The 21,494-nt window shown below is 36.4% G+C and overlaps 3 protein-coding genes across 3 annotated transcripts in view; all 3 read left to right on the top strand.

The window, feature by feature from the left end:
• LOC122148957 (disabled homolog 1-like) overlaps positions 1-13,187 on the top strand; it is a 96,834-nt gene extending 83,647 nt beyond the window's left edge. The window contains 4 exon segments of the mRNA XM_042777570.1: positions 1,195-1,319; positions 3,461-3,538; positions 10,869-10,905; positions 10,908-13,187. Coding sequence (XP_042633504.1) covers positions 1,195-1,319; positions 3,461-3,538; positions 10,869-10,905; positions 10,908-10,942 — 275 coding nt within the window. The 3' untranslated portion in view covers positions 10,943-13,187.
• A 3,583-nt stretch (positions 13,188-16,770) lies between these two features.
• On the top strand, positions 16,771-17,544 carry LOC122148908 (cell surface glycoprotein 1-like). Its single transcript, XM_042777234.1, has one exon. It carries the CDS (start codon positions 16,771-16,773, stop codon positions 17,542-17,544), a length of 774 nt encoding a protein of 257 aa, XP_042633168.1.
• A 2,171-nt stretch (positions 17,545-19,715) lies between these two features.
• LOC109113824 (FYN-binding protein 1-like) overlaps positions 19,716-21,494 on the top strand; it is a 29,911-nt gene continuing 28,132 nt past the window's right edge. The window contains exon 1 of the mRNA XM_042777569.1: positions 19,716-19,859. Coding sequence (XP_042633503.1) covers positions 19,721-19,859 — 139 coding nt within the window. The 5' untranslated portion in view covers positions 19,716-19,720. The remainder of the gene's footprint in view (positions 19,860-21,494) is intronic.

Below are 21,494 nucleotides of genomic sequence, written 5' to 3'. Positions count from 1 at the left end.
ATTTTTGCCCTGATTTGCATTTTGGATAAGTTTTGCTATTTGCTGAAAGTCTGCAGATTCCGGGCAGTCCGAATTGACAGATTTCATAGAAATCGTGCAATTTATGTAGGGTACAGACTCCTTTTTATTACCTTCAGATTCCGATTCTATCAAATCAGAGAAGTATCAAACATTTTGCGTGTGTTTTGGAATAGCTAAAGCTAATGACTTTAGCATTGTTAACACCATGCTAGAGCTAAAACAGGTTCTGCAACAAAACATTTGTAGTTGGAAATTTCACACAAATTTAAAAATCTGTTCTGCACAACTATATCTTGTCTTCAGGCTATTTGGTGGCTTTATGTAAGAAAAAAAAAAAAATGTGGTCATTATTAACCAATAACCTTCTTGTTTGATTTGTTTCAATGGAAGTTAAAGTCATATCACTTTTAGCGCCACCCTGTGACATTTCAAATGGAAACCAGTCCGAATTGACAGATTTCATAGAAATCGTGCAATTTATGTAGGGTACAGACTCCTTTTTGCAGCAATTTGCACACATGTTATTTCAATTTCAGTTTGTATTATATTATTTCAGTTAATTATTATCATAAACACACTTTTTAGTAGCACAAAGTTTTACAGTTTACAGCACTCTTTTATTCTATTCATCTAATTATGTACCTTTAGCGGCTAAAGAATTGGAAGTCTTACACATTCACAGGAAATAACTTACTTCTGCATTGAAAAATAATGTAGATACATATTCATGTTTTGTTTTTTTTCCTTGAGACCAAATAGAAAAATACTTGTAAACTTTGCATGAAAACAAACACATTAGATATTAAAGTACGAAGACTATTTATTTGACTGAATGCAATTACCATTAAGCATTCACTGCGCTGTGCTGTGACAGCACATGGTTTCCTGAAGCAGTGTTAAGTTACATGAGCCCAAAAAGGAACATTGTTTTCATGTATAATTGATCAAAAATGAGCCTTGTCTTTGATGTAAGTGTGAAAATTTCAGTGCCCTTCCTATCAGACAGCAACATATATTTAGCTATTCACCCAGGGGATAAAAAAACATTTTGTGCCTTCTTAGCATCGCCCAACAACACATCAAATCCTTTGAATCAGTTAATGCAATAAACAAGTGTAAGACTGACTCGGTTTGGCCCATTACTAACCATAATTCTGGTCTTTTCCTTCACAGCACCCACCCCGGCCCCCCGGCAGAGTTCTCCATCAAAGTCCTCATCCCACGCCAGTGACCCGCCCACCGATGACTCTTTTGGTGAGGCAGAGGGCAGCCCTAGTCGGAGCGGAGAGGAGGATGCTGTAAGTTATTTTGAATGGGATTGTGGGAAATGTAGTTTTAAAGGGTTCAACATCTAACTTGGCTACTTTACATAGAATACTGTATGTACATGGATATTTTAAAATCAAGATTTTAGATTAGGATTTATATGCATGTATATGGCAAAAATATATATTTTAGAAAACTATTTTAAAGTATTTTTGTGAACATCAAAATTCCAATTCACTAATATGCTCATCCCATTGATGCTTTATTATTACACAAAATACAGTCAGAATAAAAACCTAGAGTTTAAATATAGTTTCTTTTATCAGCTCTGACTTCTTTGAGAATACCGCAGAAAGGACAGCCATAAAAATGTATTCTGCTGCCTACCCTGCTTGAACCACTGTTGGGCCCATTAAGGTGTTAAATTAGCTTGTTTAACTGTCAAGATGATCATTATGACCTTATTAATCGCAGAGCTATTTCTCAAAGATCATAGAGATTGCAGACTTACCTGATTAATATTGTTAAAATATAAATACCTATTACATATCCTGATGAAAACGGAAGTATTAAAGTGAGCCTGATTCTTCCCTAGTGCTTTTTAATATGTATATTTCATCATATGAATTATCACCTCATAAAGTATTTAGCAAAAAAGGCTAAATGCATAAAATAAAATAAAAAAATTCTGGCGTGATTTAGTCATTCTCGTGTTGTTTTTTAAACTTGTACAACTTACTTTCTTCTTTAGAAAGGCAAAGAGAAAATAACGTGTAGTAATGTACTGGTAACTGTTTTCAGTAAAATGAATATGGACTACAGATTTCAAGGTTCAGAAAGTATGCAAAGCATCATAAATCTGGCTTATATGGCTTGTATTCTGAGTCTTTGAAAACCATGTGTTAGATTTGTGTTTTGAGCTGACCAAAATATTCATTAGAGTTCATGAGAGAAGTACTGATGTCTGGTTCATGAATGAATCATTCTGTTGAGTTGTTTGATCCAGTTCACAAAACCATTTTCAATCATTTATTCATGGATTGGACTAATTTTGTTCTCAGGTCGCTGACTTCCTGATTCATTCACAGCAATTTACCTTATAAATAACATTAAATATCAATATGTTAGTCCACCCAAAAATGAAAATTGTCATCATTTACTCCTCTCATGTCATTCCAAATGTGTATGACGTTCTTAATTCTGCAGACACAAGAGAACATGCTTTGTTGTGTACTTTTGTGTTCAGCAGATATGAGGGTGAGCAAATGATGTTCATCAAATATTAATTTTTTGGGTGAACACTACGTGGCTTTAGAAGACCTACTGATATAGCGAACCAGTCATGAGTCCTATTTTATGAAACGTGCATAATGATGAGAGTGAGTAAATGATGACAAAAAAAATGTCATTTGGGGTGAATTATCATTTTAAATCTAGCTTGAGATGCAGTGTAACCACATCAGTACTGACGTCCACTGTATTTCATATACACACACTTTCTCTCTGCTGATTTCTATCAGACATGACTCATCAGAAAATGCCATGGAAACCCGACTAGTGCTCTTTCTCTTTTCTTTTATATTTCAGCAGAACAAAAAGTTTAATTAGCCCTTGTGTGTGTGTGTGTGTGTGTGTGTGTGTGTGTGTGTGTGTGTGTGTGTCTCCCCACTCTTGCTGTAATGGCATTGGGCTCCACACTCACTCACTCAGTCAGTCAGTCACACTGCACACCCACACACACTGTGATGAGGTGTTAAGAGTGCAGCTCCAAAGGGAATATTCATAAAAATCCAAAATGCTTTAGTCCAAAAGCTTTCATGCGGGAGCACAATACAGGAGCCTTTATAACGGAGGGGTGCGGGAACTTATGAATACATCAGAGTGTGGGTGGACGAAGGTGAATTAATAAATGTATGAATTAATAGATGGATGGATAGATGAATTCTTTCTCTTTTTCGCACATTTACAGCACTGACTATGTTTCTGTGTTTCACTGTTGCAGAAAAAAGCATGTAAACTCTTGGATTTACTATGGATTTCCTTTTCTGGCTGCTTTATAAAAGCTTATTTTCTTGTCGCTTATGTCCTTTTCCTCTTTTTCTCTCGCTATTTCTTTTTCCCAAATCTTTTTCCTTTCCCTTTCCATTCTTCTCCTCTCTCTTTCTTTGTCCAGGCTGGAGACTCCCAGCAGTCTCCGGGTGCGAGTGAGCCTCAAGCAGAGCCTGAGAGCTCAGAGACGGACAGTCCTCAGGTCGGTAGCTAGATAGCGGCAGGTCAGGGTAGGTATCTGTCCTCTTTTTTTCCTCTCTTCTGCGTGTCGGCCCGCTCCAACAGCCATGACGTCACGTCAGCACGCCTTCACCCGTCCTCACCACCATTACATAGACCCACACATCGTGGCCGTGTGTCGTGGTGCTCTTTCTTTCCTCTCTCTTTTATCTTTATACCTGTTCTGCTCTCTAACTCTGTTAGGCTGGGTTCACACAGTCAGTGCACTAACAGGTGTGACTCTTGATTTGTCCTGTTAATATCATTATAGATCTGAATTCAATCCTCTGTAACCTGTGAGATCTTGAATAATGTCTGTAGTGATAGTGTAACAATAGTAAATATCAAGACTTTGGATTGTGTCTTTTAGTGTTTTGTAGTCTGCATTGTGTTTTGTAGTGTTAATTTTAATTCTAAACTAGATGATTTCTGCCATTTTATGATGATGGTGGTTCTTTTGTAAAAATCAAATGATTAAAATGTTTTTCTATGTCTAAATCTTTTTTTTATGTGAACAGTAAAAACCTATAATCAGAAATATTGTTACAAAGCAACTTTATAGACAATATTGCCTTTTTTGAGTGTCAAAAGTGACAGTAAAGACTTTAAATAAATCATGATTTCAAAAAATGAATCACAGTTTCCACAAAAATATTAAACATCTCACCCATTTTCAAAATTAAAAATAATGTTTTTTTTTTTAATAGAATTTTAGAATATTAGCATATTAGAATGATTTCAGAAGGATCATGTGACACTGAAAATTCAGCATTGCCATCACTACAATAAATTAAATTTTAAAATATATTCAAATAGAAAACAGTTATTTTAAACTGCAGTAATATTTCATAATATTGCTGTTTTTTGTGTTATTGTTAGAGTAAGTTTATTTTTTTTGTTAATAAAAGATTACTTTTAAAAACATGAAAAATAAAAAAATCAATAATAATAATAATAAAAAAATCTTAACGACCCCGAATATATAAGATCATTTATAAATATAGAAGATATTTTTATGATAATTCATAAAACTTTATTACTATTTAGATTTAGTTTTTTTAAGTTAAAAAATATGACTGTCAGTAGAAAAAAAATATATAATTATTAATTAAATAAATATTTGGATTTGTGACTTTATAAAGCAAACCGAAACACAAAAATTGGCAATAAATTAAAATGGTAACTTGGACAGCCCTAAAAATAAATTTTCAACATCCTTTTCTGTCACATTTTCTTCATATCAGCATAACTGTTTAGCACTCGAAACAGGACTGACAACCATATTCTGCTTCTGTGTGAACATGGCCTTATTCTCTGCTTTCATTCTCTCTCTCTCTCTCTCTGTCACTCTCTCTCTCCGTATCTCATCTCGCCGTCCCTGCCTGCTGCTGCGATCACTCTTACGCTGGTATGCATCTCATGGGAATATGGTTTATATGCTTTTATGGTGTAATTTTGTTTTGTTTATGATAGAGTATGAGTGAGTGTGTGTGCATGTGTCCCTTTAATCCCATAAAGCATCCTGATGTGTGTGAGTATCAATGCTTTTGAACTTAGTTTTTAAACAGCAGTGTAGCTTGGTATACCAATGAACAGCATGAATGCTCCACATCTAAGCATCTGTGTCATGTCATTTTCTGATATACAAAATGAGGTCATGAATGTTTTTATATTGTCACTCATCACAGCAAAGCACAACATACTGAACTGATCTGAACCGAAGTAAACCACAAGGTCTGACATGCAAACTGCTACCTATAGATTCTTTTTCATCTTTGACATCCGTCATAGTGAGTAAAAGCATAAAATAATGCTGCTGCTTTAAACTCAGAGAAACAAATATAATTATATAACAGCCTCTGCTCTTTCCTTTAGTGGCTTTTTTTTTGTTAAACAAACAAGCAACAGTGCAAAATGTGCAAAACTTCCCTAAGTGTGTTCATAAACAGATTATACAATCCTAAATTAACATTAATCCAGTTGGCTGGTAACTCTACTAGGAAATGCAACATAATACATTACTTAAATTGAACTGTACAAATGATAGTCTGATGATGAGAACATATGCAACTTGCATTTCAAACAAAAGATATTAAAATAAAAAAAAAAACAAGAAAAGGTGTCTACTAAAAAACATGGAGGTATACTTTTATAAAGTGTATGGAAAATTACAAATTGAAATTAAAAACAATAGTTTTTTTTTATTATTGTATACAAAAAACAACACAAATGCATTTTGTATTTGTATGAAAAGTTTGAGATCAGTAAGATTATTTAATGTTTTTAAAAGGCATCTCTTATTTTCATCAAGGCTGCATTTATTTGATCAAAATACAAAACAGTAATATTATGAAATATTTTTACAATTAAAAACACCAGTTTTCTCTTTGAATATGTTTGATCCTTTGATGGAATAGTAACATTTTCAGCATCATTACTCCAGCCTTCAGTGTGACATGCTCCTTTAGAAATCATTATAATATGTTGATTTTCTGCTCAAGAAACATTTATTATTATTATTATCAATGTTAAAAACAGTTGTGCTTCTAAATATTTTTTCGTAAACTATAATAGTTTTTTTTTTTTTCAGGATTCTTTGATGAATAGAAAGTTCAAAAGAATAGCATTTATTTGAAGTAGAAATGTTTTGTAACATTATATATGTATTTACTGTAACTTTGTTCAATTTAATGCATCCTTGCTGAATAAAATAATAAATATTTAAAAAAAAACTAATAAAATAAAAATCTTACTCACCCCAGGTTTTTTTTAATTTTTTTAAGCAGTTTATTACAGTACAGTGTCTTTGTACTTTTTAAGGGCACCATAGAATGAAACATTGCCTCTGTGCGGTTGAGGGAGAGTGAGCGATGGCTCTATGGTACCTGTCTGGAGGAGACATGAGCTCATCAGGATGAATCATTAATGAAGGGCTCTGGGAGCCAGAGGCTTGTTTCTCTGACTGAGGGAAGACTGATGTTGCAGCCTCATCTGTACCTGCCTAATGATGAATGAAGCTCTGATCCCCACTGAAATATTAACACACCTACATGCACCCCTATAAACACACAGCCTGTACAGCAGATGTGGCTGTCCATTACTAGAATAAAGAAAAACAGATTCCTGACTTTGTGGAGGAAAATCTTAGCAACATTTCAGTTTGGAGGTGATTTTAAGAGGTCATACAGAAGTCTTGAGAAGTTTTTTCAAAGGAACCTGACATTGTGACTTTGCGAGTGCACATTTTTACCAAATACAAACAAAGAAAAACAGCTGCATTTATTGTGGAAATGAATTGCGTTAATCATATTCCGATGGTGTAAGCCTCGTGTAAACTAATTCACTTGATTGTTATAACAAGATATTCTGCTTGTGTAATCTGAATTAAGGCATATTCCTGTATTAATCATAATTTTAGGTCATGTAAACACCTTATTCAGAATATCCACCTTCACTGAACATCTGTATACTGTGTAATTGCCTTTACATGCACAAGAATATTCTCATGTCAGTCATATTCCAGTTGTGTGAGTGTAATAAGCACATTAACCTGATTGTTATAACACTATTAAGCCAATATTCTGGTTTTAATAATCTGAATAAGGCAGCTAGCATATTCCTGTATTAATCATAATTTTTATTCAGAATATCCACCACAACTGAACATGTATTTATATCTGCCTGTCCAAACAAAGCTATTTTTTTTTTCCATTTTTGACTAACATTTTACAAACAATAAAATAAATGTCACAGCTTACATTACAAGAGTCTAATTTCCAACGTTTTGCAAATCATCATGCTATTGAAAAGACATGAATGAGAACTAATGAGTTGATTAAATTATTGTCCAGAAATTCTAAAATGCAGCATAATAAATTGCAAGAGCTTCTCCATTATTACCAGAAAAGAAAAGGAGTTTGGAATATGCTGATTACATTTAAATAGGAATATTCCAATAGCTCTAGAACATGTAAACATCGTTTTCAGAACAAGAATCTTAAGTAGAAAATGATGTGCATGTAAACGTGGTCATTGTGTGTTCAGACTCAGAATATTAAAGTAACTGGTGTGTTTTATAGCTAATCTGCATTGGATTGTGGTTAACTGTGTTTTTATGGCGTTAATGTGTGCTAGTTCTCCATACAAAGGGGAGCAAGAATGATCAATGAGATCTGTTGTTTCCTGAGAATAAATTTTGATTTGTCCTGTATATGGCCCAGGATGATTTTGTCTCTTGTTACACAGCACATGATGAACTGAGCTGTCCATAGTAATACTGTGTTTACTGTGCTTGAAGCAGTATGGCTGTATGTGTACTGTGTGGTTGGCAGTCATTGCGGATGTAGGATCATAGTACAGGTTGACTGAGGATGATGTTGTTCAGGAACGGTATGCCTACTCACTGACAGTGACCTTCTGTTGGCATATGAGCCAGTGGCAGTGTTGCCAGATCTTACTAAAAAAAAACAAGCAACCTGAAAATAATGCCTTAAAATATACAGTAGACAAGGTTCAAATGCATTTTTCTACAAAGTGTTTTTAATAATTATTGAAAACACTTATAATTCTATTATAGTGCTATGGTTTTAAGCCAGTTATTTTTATATATTTTGCTGTAATCGATCTGGGATTACTTGTAGAAACAGAAAAAAACTAAGGGCAGACTAAATCCAGAAAAACTGTGGCAACGTCTCCAGGACGCTTGAAGAAACCTTCCTTCAAAGCTACAGTACTGTGAAAAGTTTTAGATGCTGCTGTAAAGTGAGGATGTTTTCAAAGATAATGTCATAAATAAATTTTATTTATCAGTTAACTTCTATTAACTAAATCATATTAACATCTGGTGTGATCACTCTTTGTGTTTAAAACAGCTTTTGTCCTAGGTGCACTTGCACATAGTTTTTCAGGTAGCTTTGCAGGTAGGTTTCTTCAAGTGTTTTAGAGACGTTCCCACAGTTCTTCTGGACTTAGTCTTTTTCAGTTGTTTCTGTTTCTTCATGTAATCCCAGATGGATTGGATGATGGTGAGATCAGATCTCTGTGTGCATACAAAATATATTTAGCAAAAATATAAGATATTAAGCATCACCATTTGATAATAATAAGAAATGTTTCTTGAGCAGCAAATCCTGCATCATAATGCTAAATATGGCAGCTGTACAGACTTACAGTTTATTTATTTATTTATTTATTTATTTATTTATTAGAGTGTTTTTTTTTTTTTCAGCCTGAGATGTAACCAAAATGGCAGTGAAATCACTTCGCTTACAGGGTCTTTGCTTGTAAAAAGTGGACATGGCAACACTGTCTCTCTTCCATTTCTTTCATTTTCTCTCCCACTTTCACTCAGCAGGGTTGACTAATCTATTTCCTTTTCTCTACCTCTCACCTGCTTAGTCATCCATTCCTTCCTTCCTCTCTTTATGTACCTCCCACTACTCCTTTTCACTTTGCTTTCCTCTTTTTCCCCCGTTTCATTCATTTTATCCTCTGACTTTTTCTCTCAATCTTAATCCTGCTCTCTAAAACACTTATCCTGTCATCTCTCACCCTGTGTGACCGTTCGAGCACCCGCGGTGGACAGAAAGGTCTGTAAGTGAGTGGTAATTGCTGTGCATTCTGAGTCAGAGCTTCTGATTTGAGACTGTAGGGTTCTTCAGGCCGCAGGCTGGACACACACTGACTGGCAGCTCTATTGTACCTTATCTAAGCCTTCCTCTGCTTCTTGCAGAGCATATTTTTTTAGACATTCAGGGTTTTTTTGACAGGTTTTTGAGGCTTGTGAAGTGAGTAGGTCTGATGCAGCTAGTCTGCTATTATTGAATATAAAGATTACAAATATTGGAGGTTGAGGAAGAGGTTTATTTAGTCACTCATTTGGCCACTCTTTCCAGCTGATGTGGTTTAGCTTTTGCAGTAGCATAGAAAGCAGAAGAAAGACCTCTGTTGCCACCTGGTGTTGATTAGGAGGAACAGCATAATTGACATTCAATTCAATTCACGTTTATTTGTATAGCGCTTTTTACGATACAAATCATTGCAAAGCAACTTTACAGAAAATTAAGTTTCTACAATATTTAGTAGTAGCTTATCAGTGATGACTGTCAGTTTATGTGCATATGGTAGAAATGTTCGGAAAAATCAATTAAAGATGTAAACAAACAGACGATTAACACTATTAACAGCAATTATGCAATCAAACTTATAGCAGAATGTGTTAGTTCTGTATGTTGTCTCTGGGTTAGCATCATCTGAGGTCCTCTGAGGGGTTGGCATCATCTCTTCTCAGGTGTTCTGGAGCTTGTGTAAATCCTAGTTACCTAGGGTATCACCTTATGTGGCCCAAATCTGATAAAAATTTTCTCCCACACATGACACAGATTTTAGTTCACAATACAAATCACATTTTCAAATGTGATCTGGGTTACTTTAATATATTAATTATAATAATAATAATATAACACACACACACACACACACCACACGCATATATATATATATATATATATATATATATATATATATATATATATATATATATATATGCGTGTGTGTGTTATTAGACAATAAAAAATGCACTTTTAAAATCCCTCAACAGGCCTTATGATAAGTTTCAAATTTACAAATATAGAGGATATATTTACATATATCAGTGCATAATATATTTTTAACAAATAAATATGGAAAGGCGTGTTAGACCTCAATAATAATAATAATAAAAATACAAAAAAAATTGAAAAAGGCCTTAAAAATGGTCCCTGGCAAAAAATTTAAATATAATATAATTACAGATTAGCAAAAAAAAAAAAAAAAAAATGTAGTTTGACAAAAATAAATGTAGTCAGAATACACAAGTAATTTTCAAGTAGTCAGTAAAGAATTATTCTTTTTGTGTCCAGATGGTGTATCACATTGTCTGAAATCACAGTGACTGAAATTGTTAACTGTGATCTGGGTTATTTTCATGTATATTATAATGATAATAATAATAATAATAATAATAAAAACTTTATGTAATCCAGATGTCAGATTTAAAATCTGATAAGTATCCAATTTACTGTTATTTGTGCTTCAGATCCTATTACACACATACACACACACACACACACACACACACACACACACACACACACACACACACACACACACACACACACACGGAGAGAGATGCTTTTTCTGTCCAGATGGTGTAGTTACAATTTCTACCAGTAGGGGCAAACGGGTCAAACCTTGACCTATCAGGGTTTTACATCTGAAACTGTCATAAAGTTTTGTTATTTCTATCCAAATAACCTTACTCTGTTTGTGTTCAGGGGAAGGACCCTCTTTATGCCCAGATCAACAAGGGGAAGAAGTGAAGGATCATGGGAACTCTGCACAGACGTGATCAGTGCTGGGGGGAGCAGGAGACCAAAATACTGGAGATCAACCGTCTGCCCTGTGTGTGTGTGTGTGTGTGTGTGTGTGTGTGTGTGCATCCCTCCGTGTGTATGCGTATGAGAGAGAGCGCGTGTGCCTGTATGTGTCTGTGTTTGTATGATAACGGTCTCTCCAGCCTCAACGGTCCACTTCTCCAAGCAGCCATCTCACTAGAGTCAGTCCCGTCCCCCTCACAACTTCCTCCGTTACTCCCCTCCGCAAGGAACGAGAGGGACAGACTCTCTCCATACCACTTTGTTTCTTTTTCACTGTGTTTTCTGCACATGACAGTGGGGCATTGTGGGTGATTTCAAGCCTTATGAGCCCAGCTCTGCAGCTTCATTCATTCTCTTCGTCCTGCTTCCAGTTTCGGACTCTCTATAGAGAACGCATTACGTCAGCCCCCCGATCACGCACCCGACCGAGCGCCTGAGCGCCATCAGACCACCGGATCCATCTGTGACTTATGCGATTCATCCATTTGGGTTCGTTTGGTTTTCCTCTCCCACATATTTGAGATTCTGCTGCTAGAAAGCTATGCAGAGCTAAAAACAACAACAACAACAAAATCACGAAACATTTTCTTTCTCCATGGACCCTTCGGATGGAGAACAGACATGAGGAGTGACTTTTGCCAGATCTAAGATTTCAGAGCAGCTGAATCTGATTGGGGAACTCGAGGGTACGAACACTGCAAACACATGCGATCAAACTGTTCCTTCTCTATAGCTTTTGTACTATACTAATGAGAAAAAACTAAAACATGAAGTTGAAATGGAATTTTTATTTTATAAGTCAAGTGGAGCCCTTGAAGTCAACTTTAGATGTGTTTTAGGGGTAAACATGGCTTTAAAATCTGATCGTTGGTTTGCCAAACTGATTTTGTAAATAATAATTATTATTATTATTGATAATAATAATGACAGTGACGGTGATGACGACAAATAATAATGATGATAATACTAATGGTTCCGATTATACAGTGTTAATTCCATCCTGTGGACTTCCGTGCCATAAAATAGGCTGGCCTTAGTGATGCAAACTCCTCATGAAACCCAAGCAATATTAACATGTGTCCTAAACTCCCAGCGGTTTATGTTGCTTTCTCGCGATCAAAGCGTGTCGTCTGTCTTTTGATTTCAGCAGGATGTGTGTTTTTAAGTGGCCTGAAACAAACCCGAGAGACTGTTATTATGTTTTTAATGCCTGAAAGGGTCCATTGGTAAATAGTCTGTGTCACATTTGTGTGATCTCCTTTGGTTTGTTGTCAAGATGAAGCTGGTAACTGTGATGGAGGAAGACCTGAGCTTCTCAACGTGCATGTTAATGCAGCAATCACAAGTATGGATGTATATGATCATACAGACATACATCTTCATGCAGACACACATTCACAGAGTCAATATGACATCAAAATGGGCCCTGTTTACTTTTTTAATACACCTTTCTGCACATTTATCAGTACATGTTAGTCCAAAGAAAAAATGTCTTCTTATTCTGTCCTCAAAGTGTTAAACTTCCATTTTGATTAACATACCCAAGCTCAAACATGCAGCTTTTATAATCCTGACATTGAAACCGGTTAACTAGATTTGAAAAATATTGTTACAATTGGCTCCAATCTGACATGTAATACCCGCTTTTCACAATTCACTCAATTCCTAATGTGAAGTCCTGCCTTGTTGTATCTTGTTGAATATCCTGTTTTACTGAGAAATATGTCACAAACTAAAATGGGTTGCGAAGGCCGTTTCATGTCGACTTTGGTCCGTCTGATCGCATTAAAACACACCAGAATAACTGTCTGTAATCCAACCTCCAATCAGAGAAAATCACCATGAATGACATCTGTTTTCATTGCATCTGAAAAGCTCAGAGCATTCCATTACTGTGACGACATCTTCCTCCTATCTTATGGCCAGAGTCCCATTTTAATTTCCAATAAAAGCAGTTTTGGACCTTCGAGATCTAAATTTTGAGAATTAAGAAGATGAGGGTGAAAATCAAGGTGAATGGGAGTCCTTACAATATCAGTACATTTCTATTTTGCCTTTACCTCAGCTAATAGTTTGGTAATGTAAAAGGACACGTTATTTTTATCTTGATGATAATGACATTCTACAGTGGATTTTTAGAGCATTTTTTTTTCTTTTCTCTTGATTTACGTAATCCACCATGTAATACTGTTACCAATAAACACATCCCAAAATGTTGCTCTGCCTCTCTGCCTTAGCAATCTGTTATATTTAAAGGGGTGCAGTAGAAAAGCTGTTTTACTCTACATAAGGGTGGATAGCTCTTTTTGAGATCACATGACCAGCTGACCAGCACTCTTCGTAACCCACATCATAAGGCACTTCAGGTTAAAGTAAAAATAAATAACCATGAGTGAACAGGACGTTTCTATAATAGCATTAGTAACTTTTGCTTTCATGCAATATTGCATCCACATCACTAGGTGGCAGGACAAATTTCAGTTGTATCTGCCAGTGAAACACAAACTAATTTACTGAGTGTACCTTCTAGGCTAGTAGACACATTTTGCAAAACATTGCCATTCTTATTAGTAGCCTCATTTTATATTGTAAAAAAAGTCAATAAATTACCACTGTTGTTTCTTCTACATTCAATCACAGGCTTGCTAGATTTGGAAGAGAAAGAAGAACAATATCTAGCAGTTGAAATGCTGTTTCAGAGGTTGAATTATCAAGCCACACGATCTAAATTAGATTCGGTAAGTGAATTAAATCACTGAACTGGAACTTTGCCAGATAAATAAGCACATTTCATTGAACACAACACATTTAAAATTCACTCTCACTTGCTTACAGGGGAAAATATCTGCATTAGGCCTGCTTTGTTCCACAGAAACTTGTTTCAAGAGCAGTTTTATGATCACATTTTTAACATGTCGCTAACCTCCATGTCAGTCATCACTGCAAATGTTGTGTTCAAGTGTAGTTATCATTATAATTTGAGGTTCAGAGGTCAAATGCATATTTTTATTCTTTAAGCATTAAGATTCCCCTGTTCTGTGGGAATGGAGAGTGATTTACTAGCTGCGTTAGTAACTGGTTTCTTTTTGTCTTAGTTTAAATTACTCCCTGAGCTGTGATTGTTTTGACTATCTATAAGGAAGCTGAAGACTAGATGTTATATGGGAATGTTTTCACAAGGACATAAATCAAAAGTTCTTTAATTCTAAATTCTGTTGGCCAAAATGAAGGTTTCATGACTTGTTTTATCTGTCATTGATTTTATTGTATTTTATTTTATTTTTATCAAATAAGTGTTAATAATCCCACATTGAAAATCTGGCCCTGATAGTGTGATAATATACTCCAGTGTAGGGTCAGTGAGTGCTAAATTAACTGTGTATCTCTCTCTCTCTCTCTCTCTCTCTCTCTCTCTCTCTCTCGCTGTGTATCTCTCTCTCTCTCTCTCTCTCTCTCTCTCTCTCTCTCCTGTGAATTTTGTAGTCAGAACTAGACATCTAAATAACTAAAGTGACGTGACATACAGCCCATACTCAGAATTCGTGCTCTGCATTTAACCCATCCAAATTGAAAGTGCACAGCAGTGAACACAGACAGTGAGCACTTGAACACAGAATTGAACACACACACACACATGAAATGAAAACAGAAGCGGTGGGAGTGGGTGTATGCTGTGGTGCCCGGGGAGCAGTTGGGGGTTTGGTGCCTTGCTCAAGGGCACCTCAGTCGTGGTATTGCTGGCCCAAGAGTCAAACCCATAACCTTAGGGTAAGGAGTCAAACTCTCTAACCATTAGGCCATGACTTCCCCGTATATATAGATATCTATACAGAAATTGGCTTTAAAAAATAAAGCCACCAGAAGAAATATTCACTTGAATGAAAAGTGTGACAACTAGCCCAGGTCTCTGTACAGTTTGAATGAAAATGGAGAACTTCAGCTCTTCAGAAGAAAGGCTAAGGAGCGTGTCTTTAAATGCATTTCAAATTGAATGAGCTTTGAAGTCAGCAGATTTTTGACAAGAGAGAGAGAGACGTCTCCTCCTGAGAGTAAAACACATCCTCTGTTAATGCAATCATAATAGGTGTGATCAATGTTGGCCAATATTTTTGTTACTTCTAGGCTACCTGCAGTAAAGATGTAATGAGAGTTTGATTTCATCTGTTTGACAGCAGAGGCTTTGCCTTTATGGATTTCTGTGGTTCTTGACTGACTGCATTCTTTGAGAATGAAAACAGTTCCTTTGCTGAAGTAAAGTGACTTGTTTGACAGACCTTTATCTCATCATTAGCACATGAACACTCTCATCCATCCTCTTCTGCGGATTCCAGTTTTTTCAGGGCCATTGGGTGAGTTCTCACTCTACGTGCTATTTAACTGCGACACAACACCATTTTAGTTGTACATGCTGGATCATTTTGAACCATAAAGGAATAACTCAATGGATTATTAATTATGAGGGGCTGAGGAGAGCGAAGTACATCTTTTTTTGTTTGTTTGTCTTTACAAACTCCCGGAAGCCTTTGAGTCGGAATGATGGAACAGGTAAGAAACTAAGACATGAATTTTGTTCTGTTATCAAGTTTTGAGTGTGATCTAGGCTTTATTTTTCCCATATGGATTCCTCAAACAGAAAACAATGCATAAATTAAAATTTAATATTGGACAATTGTGAAGAAAATCAAGTTTTGGACATGTAATTTTTTTTTTTTTTTTTTTTTTTTTTTTTTTTTTTTTTTCTTTTTTTTTTTGTTTTTTTTTTTTTTTTTTTTTTTTTTTTTTTGGAAATACCTCATTTTGGTAGGACTATGCTAGTTTTTGAAATATCATGTAATGCAATAAATATGGTAGTTTGTTCAGTACCATGGTATTACAATCTCTTTTGTTAGAATTTCCTATAAACCACAAAAATCAGTTTTATTGATTTATTGACATCTTATTGACACCAGCTTTTTTGTCAGTCCATATGTCATACTATTATTTGAAAGAACCATAATTTTTTCTTAACAAGGCTCTTTTACCGCAGCTTATTGATTTCCATTAAATTTTATTGCACGTTTTGACATTAACCAGTGTGGGTTTTAATTATTAAAATGTATTAAAATCTGATCGGACACACTAATAGTGTGTCATAACATGGCCTTCCAATTCCTACAAACACATGAATTGTTGTTGCTTTGTTTGTTAAGATCTGAGAATTTTGCTGAAAATGCATAGTGCAATGTAAAGCAATGTTTAACATTTTCTGCATTTTACACATCAGGATGAATCAATAGACTTTAAAACCCTGAAGGCACGGTTCCAGGGTGAAAATGGTCTGAAGATCCAGACTAAACCTGCCCTCCCAGAGAAACCCAAAACCATCCCTCCATCGACAAAAGTCAGCAATCCCTTGATCTCATCCATCAATACTGCTGTGCAAAAAGGGACGTTTCACGCACCACGTGTAGTCTTCAAACAAGACAAAACTCTAAATCGCCAGCTCTCTCCACCTTGGGGATTTAAAGACCAGAGAGAAACAAACCCATCAATAATGATGAACTGCTGGATAATAAACAGAAGAAGGAGGTCAACACTGTTAAGCAAAATCTGAAGACAAGAATTTTCCGCTGGTTCTGCCTGTAGCTCCAGAGCCTGATTCCAGCCCACGTACATCTGTGTCCACACACCAGTCAAAGTGACGACACCCAAAAAATTTGTATTTACCCCTCAAAAAACTAGCAAAGATAATGTGTGAGAAAACAGACCCTGTCAAGAGGTAGACACTACCAAACAGTCTCTGAAGGACAGGAATTTTCCAATGGTTCTGCCAGTGGCTCAGAAAAAAGCTGAAAGCCCAGAACCTGAACCCAGCCCACTTACTTACCCTGTGTCCATTCCACCAGCCAAAGTGTGCACAACCAAGAGTTTTGTATTTACTCCTCAAAAAACTAGCCATGATGAGAAAGAGAAGGCAGACACAGTAAAAGAGGTCGACACTGCCGAAAATTCTCTGCAAGATAGCAGTCATCCACTGGTTCTGTCAGTGGCTCCAATAAAAGCTGATACCCCAGAGCCTGAACCCAGCCCCTATACGCCTCAGAATTCCACACCAAAGAATTTTGGGATTACCACTCAAACAACTAGCCAAGATAAGAATGGGAAGGCAGACACAGTTAAAGAGGTCGACACTGCTGAAAAGTTTCTGAAAGATAGCAATCTTCTACTGGTTCTGCCAGTGGCTCCAATAAAAGCTGATACCCCAAAGCCTGAACCCAGCCCCTATACACCTCAGAATTCCACACCCAATAATTTTGTGTTTACCACTCAAACAACTAGCAAAGATGAGAATGAGGTGGCAGATACAGTGGAAAGACCAACAGCAGCTAGTCATACCCCTGCTCCAAGTCACCCAGCTCCTGCTGGGCCGTCTGTAACAGTTAATCCCACTACTCAAAGTGTTCCTGTTGTCCCTAAGGTTGCCGTACCTTCTCAGACTTCAACTGGAACACCTCCTGTCTCCAACATTCCTGCTCCAAGTATTCCAGCTCCAATCCATTCGACCTCTGCAAGCCCTGAGCCAAAAATTCCCTGAGCCAAAGATTCCTGAACCAGACCATAGCAACACCAATCATTCCCTCTCAAGCTGTTTCCTAAATCAAAAGCCAGAAAGCTCTATTTTCAACTTCTTCCTGACACTGAACCTCTTAAACCAAATATACATATGCTCAGTTTATCAGAAGTATTTCCTCCCCTGAAGGAAGTCCACCTCCAGAATTCACTGTATATTCCACCCCTGTTTTTGGATGAAAGATTTCCAAGATGGAGACTTTTCTGAAGCACGCTATACCCACTCCACCAATATGTATATATTTTGCCCCAGTTCCGCACGATTCAGTTATCTTCCAGGTCCCCTTGCCCCATCCCCCCTCCACCCATTATCTCCAGGGCCCTTCGTGAATCCTTTAGAATATACACACTGGTCCAGTCCCAACCCTCCTCTCAGAAGTTCATACTCAGGCTGCCTCTATAGAGGTGTTACTGGAGAAGGCAAAACCTCGGACTGAAAAGGCAGCCTATTAACCCAGAGAGTCTACCTGGAGGCCCTTCCTCAACCCAGCCACTGTTCACCCTTCTCATCCTTGGCGAGAGCAGAGAGAGGGCCTCGGTATAAAGGTCACCACCTGATAGCCGTTTTTTAACCTTCTGGAAAGGGCAGAGAACGGGTCCCACAGTGAGTCCACTGGCTTACCACACCTTAAAATACATCGGTTACCTGAAATCGAAACCACCCTAGTTGAGAAAGCTACAATGCCAAGATACCTCCTCCCTGAACTCTCACACCGACCTCTGCCTGAGACTGGCCACAGCTGAGGTTACCCAACCTGAAATCTAGCTCCAACAGAAAAGCCTCAACCCAGCTTGCCACAACTTTAGAAACAATTGCCTGAGGAAGCCCCACCTGTACCAGAAGTGTCTGATATCCTAACCGCCCTCCAGTTTGCCCCATGTTGATCATACTCTGTTTGCCACCAAAACACACCTACCTGAACTGCCGAGGTTAATGGTTTATGATCAAGGTAGTATCTATTTTAAAGCAGGGTTCACATTGTAACAATCTGTAGCCATGGTTTTGCTGTCTGAGATAACATTTTATCACGAAGGAGGTTTCTCTTGTTGTAGGTTTCAGTCATATGAATAAGTGTGACAGTTGCACAGATGGGTGCTTAATTGGACTTTTGCAAAAAATCCTCAGATGAAGTTTGGCAGTTTCCAGAAATTTTTCCTTCAGTATTGCTGTTCCTGAAGCACAAAATTTAAATTCAAAACAAATCACTATTTTTTTTTTTTAATTGTTCCAAATGTAAATATCTGTCAGCTGCGGAAAACATGTTTAAATTCCTGTTTTGACCTTGATGAGTTAGGTGGATTCCATACTCATGTTTGGTAGCAAGATATGTAAGGCTAGTTCGAGCTATGTTGGGGCAACATATCTTTCATAATCAGTATGACAAACAACATTCGCTCTCAAGGAAATATCCTGGGAAACTGGAATTTTAGGTTTCAGATTTAAACTAAATGCTAATAGGCTACATAAAGTATATTCTCTAAGCAAATTTGTTTGTAATTAGACCTCTTTCATCAGAGTTTAGAACATCTTTACCGAGAAAATAATTGTTTTCATCACAGCTGAAATTAAAATGACCTCTACTGGTTAATTATGTGTATTAATATTATACCCATCACCTAAAATTGTGAAAAGACAGAAGTCCATGTATTCTTGGTTAGGCTTTATAAGTATCAACATCATGCTTGCTCTTTTCATTCATAGTCCTTGCTACCTTCTATTTTTCCTTGACCTCGCCATTTTCATTGGCTTTGCAGGCATACAGTTTCTTTTTGAGGCTTATTATTTTAGTCTTTTTTTCTTGCTAGTTTCAGAATGCAGTAAATGCATGCAAAATTGACACTTTTCTTACAATAAAAATATCCAATGAACATTAACAAGATAAATTTAATTAAGTGAAGTTACATTAGAAAGCAAGACTAGTTTTCATAAATAATATTGATTAGTTTAGTTTCTTAATCTTTGTGGCTTTTTTTTTAAGTAATGCACCTTTCTTATTTCGATTAATTCTTCAAACTTTTAGTTATTTTCATAGATAAGTTGTAAGGTCTTGTTATGTATGTCTTGGGTGGTGGTTGTCCATGCTAGTAATGTATTGTCCTTGTTTCTTGCTGCAGGGTGGTTTACCGGTTTGGTAAAACCAATGATCCTCCTCCCCATCCCGCCCAGAAGGGCTCTGCCAGCCACTCTCATTGTGGATCCCCCACTTGAGAAACCAACGCAGTCTCCTGCCAGAGACTTCCAGATTCCCACAACACCATCTGAACCTCTAGAAACACATGGTAACATAATTACTCCAAAAATCTGAAACTCTATGCTGAGTGTTTGTCCACTAAACATTTTTCTTCTACAGAAGAGTCACTATAACGACAACTCATTTGAGGTTATAAGATCGATGAACCTGAGGCTCCAGCACCTCATCCTTTAGGCCTCATCAGTACCAGCATGCAGCTTCTAGTACCAAAAGGCCGGTTTCAGATCATGATGAGTCTTCCTGAACAGTTGAGCCTAAAACAACAGTCCCGAAAGAGGATGTGTTTTCCGGACATGTGGTTTGATACAGAGATGTTGATTATGGGTCTATGACTCTGCTCTCCATATCCAGAACTCAAGCTGCCTTGCATCAGGACTCAGTGCGAACACTCACCTGCCTTGACTCCATCAGGTTAAGCCATTAACTTCATGCAAATTCAGGGTGGCTACTGAAAAAAAAATCATAAATTATATATGTTTAGCAGTATTGAACACCGGTGACATTTTTGTTTGCTGACTTTCCTCCATCCCTTGAAGAGGTTACCGTGTCTGACAGATAATCAGACAGTAAAAAGGCGAAAACGGCAAAGACTAAGAAACAGAAAGGGCCTCCAAAGAGTAACGGCAGAAGTCTTGTCTTTGTTATTATTTTGTGTTGTTCCCTCATGTTCCTTAAAATAATAATAATAATAATTAATTAAATAAAAGTGTGTGTGTGTGTGTGTGTGTGTGTGTGTGTGTATATATATTACATTTATACAATTTACAATACGATTTATGCTTAAAACAAGAAAAATATTTTTTGTTTATAATTTTCTGAATTAAGTTATTTTTTTTTTTTTATGATTTTTTTTCTCAAGTACACAGTCTTATTTTGTTTAATTTTTTCTTTAATATTTTTTTTTGTTCATTGTTAATTTAGGTTAGGATAAAATGATAATTTTTATAAAAATTTATTTTTATATGATTGTAGTTATTTTTGTCTTATTAATTTCTTCTCTGATGACCTTCTGATCACGAAATTGTCAGGTCATTGGCGTTTATTTTAGATTCTTTCTATGTTCAAAGTATTCTACGCACTGTGTCTGTTTTCTATTGTTTGTAAACCCAGATCCGTTATGCTGATACCCACCATCAGTGGTACGTTTTATCATTGTGTTGTTTACAATGTTTTAGAATAAAGGTTTAAGGTCGTAAGGTTTGATTCAGGACCTTATGATTGCAGCATTTGTAGCATCAAGCACCTATTTTCATATCTTCTTTATTGCATGATTCTCTGTAATTTTCAATGATCTGTTCAAACATTTGTCTTTTAATTTGAATCCTGTTAAGCCCCCAACCTTTTCAGGTGGGGAGCTCCCAAGAAAAGCTGTTCTCCAAGTTTGTGCAAGGCATTTTTTTTAATTAGCAAATTCCCAAGAGTAAAGTATGTTACATTCCCCGCAACATCTTAATGATTAAAGTCTGTTTCAATCCACAGGAAGAGGTCAAGAAAGTGGCGATGACAAAAGAACTAAGAAAAAGAGAAACAGGCGAGAAAAGGAAACAAGAGACAAGAGAAGGAAAGAGAAAAGAGGAGCAGAAAGCAAAAAGAAAAGAAGAAAAGGAAATGAGGAAAAAATTTTAAGGTAATTATTGTACTAGATTTTTTGGCATTTTTTTTA

Source organism: Cyprinus carpio, chromosome A20 (assembly GCF_018340385.1).
Source record: "Cyprinus carpio isolate SPL01 chromosome A20, ASM1834038v1, whole genome shotgun sequence".
Lineage (NCBI taxonomy): Eukaryota > Metazoa > Chordata > Actinopteri > Cypriniformes > Cyprinidae > Cyprinus > Cyprinus carpio.
The sequence above is the reverse complement of the archived record's forward strand: the minus strand, read 5'-3'. Positions and strand labels throughout refer to the sequence as shown.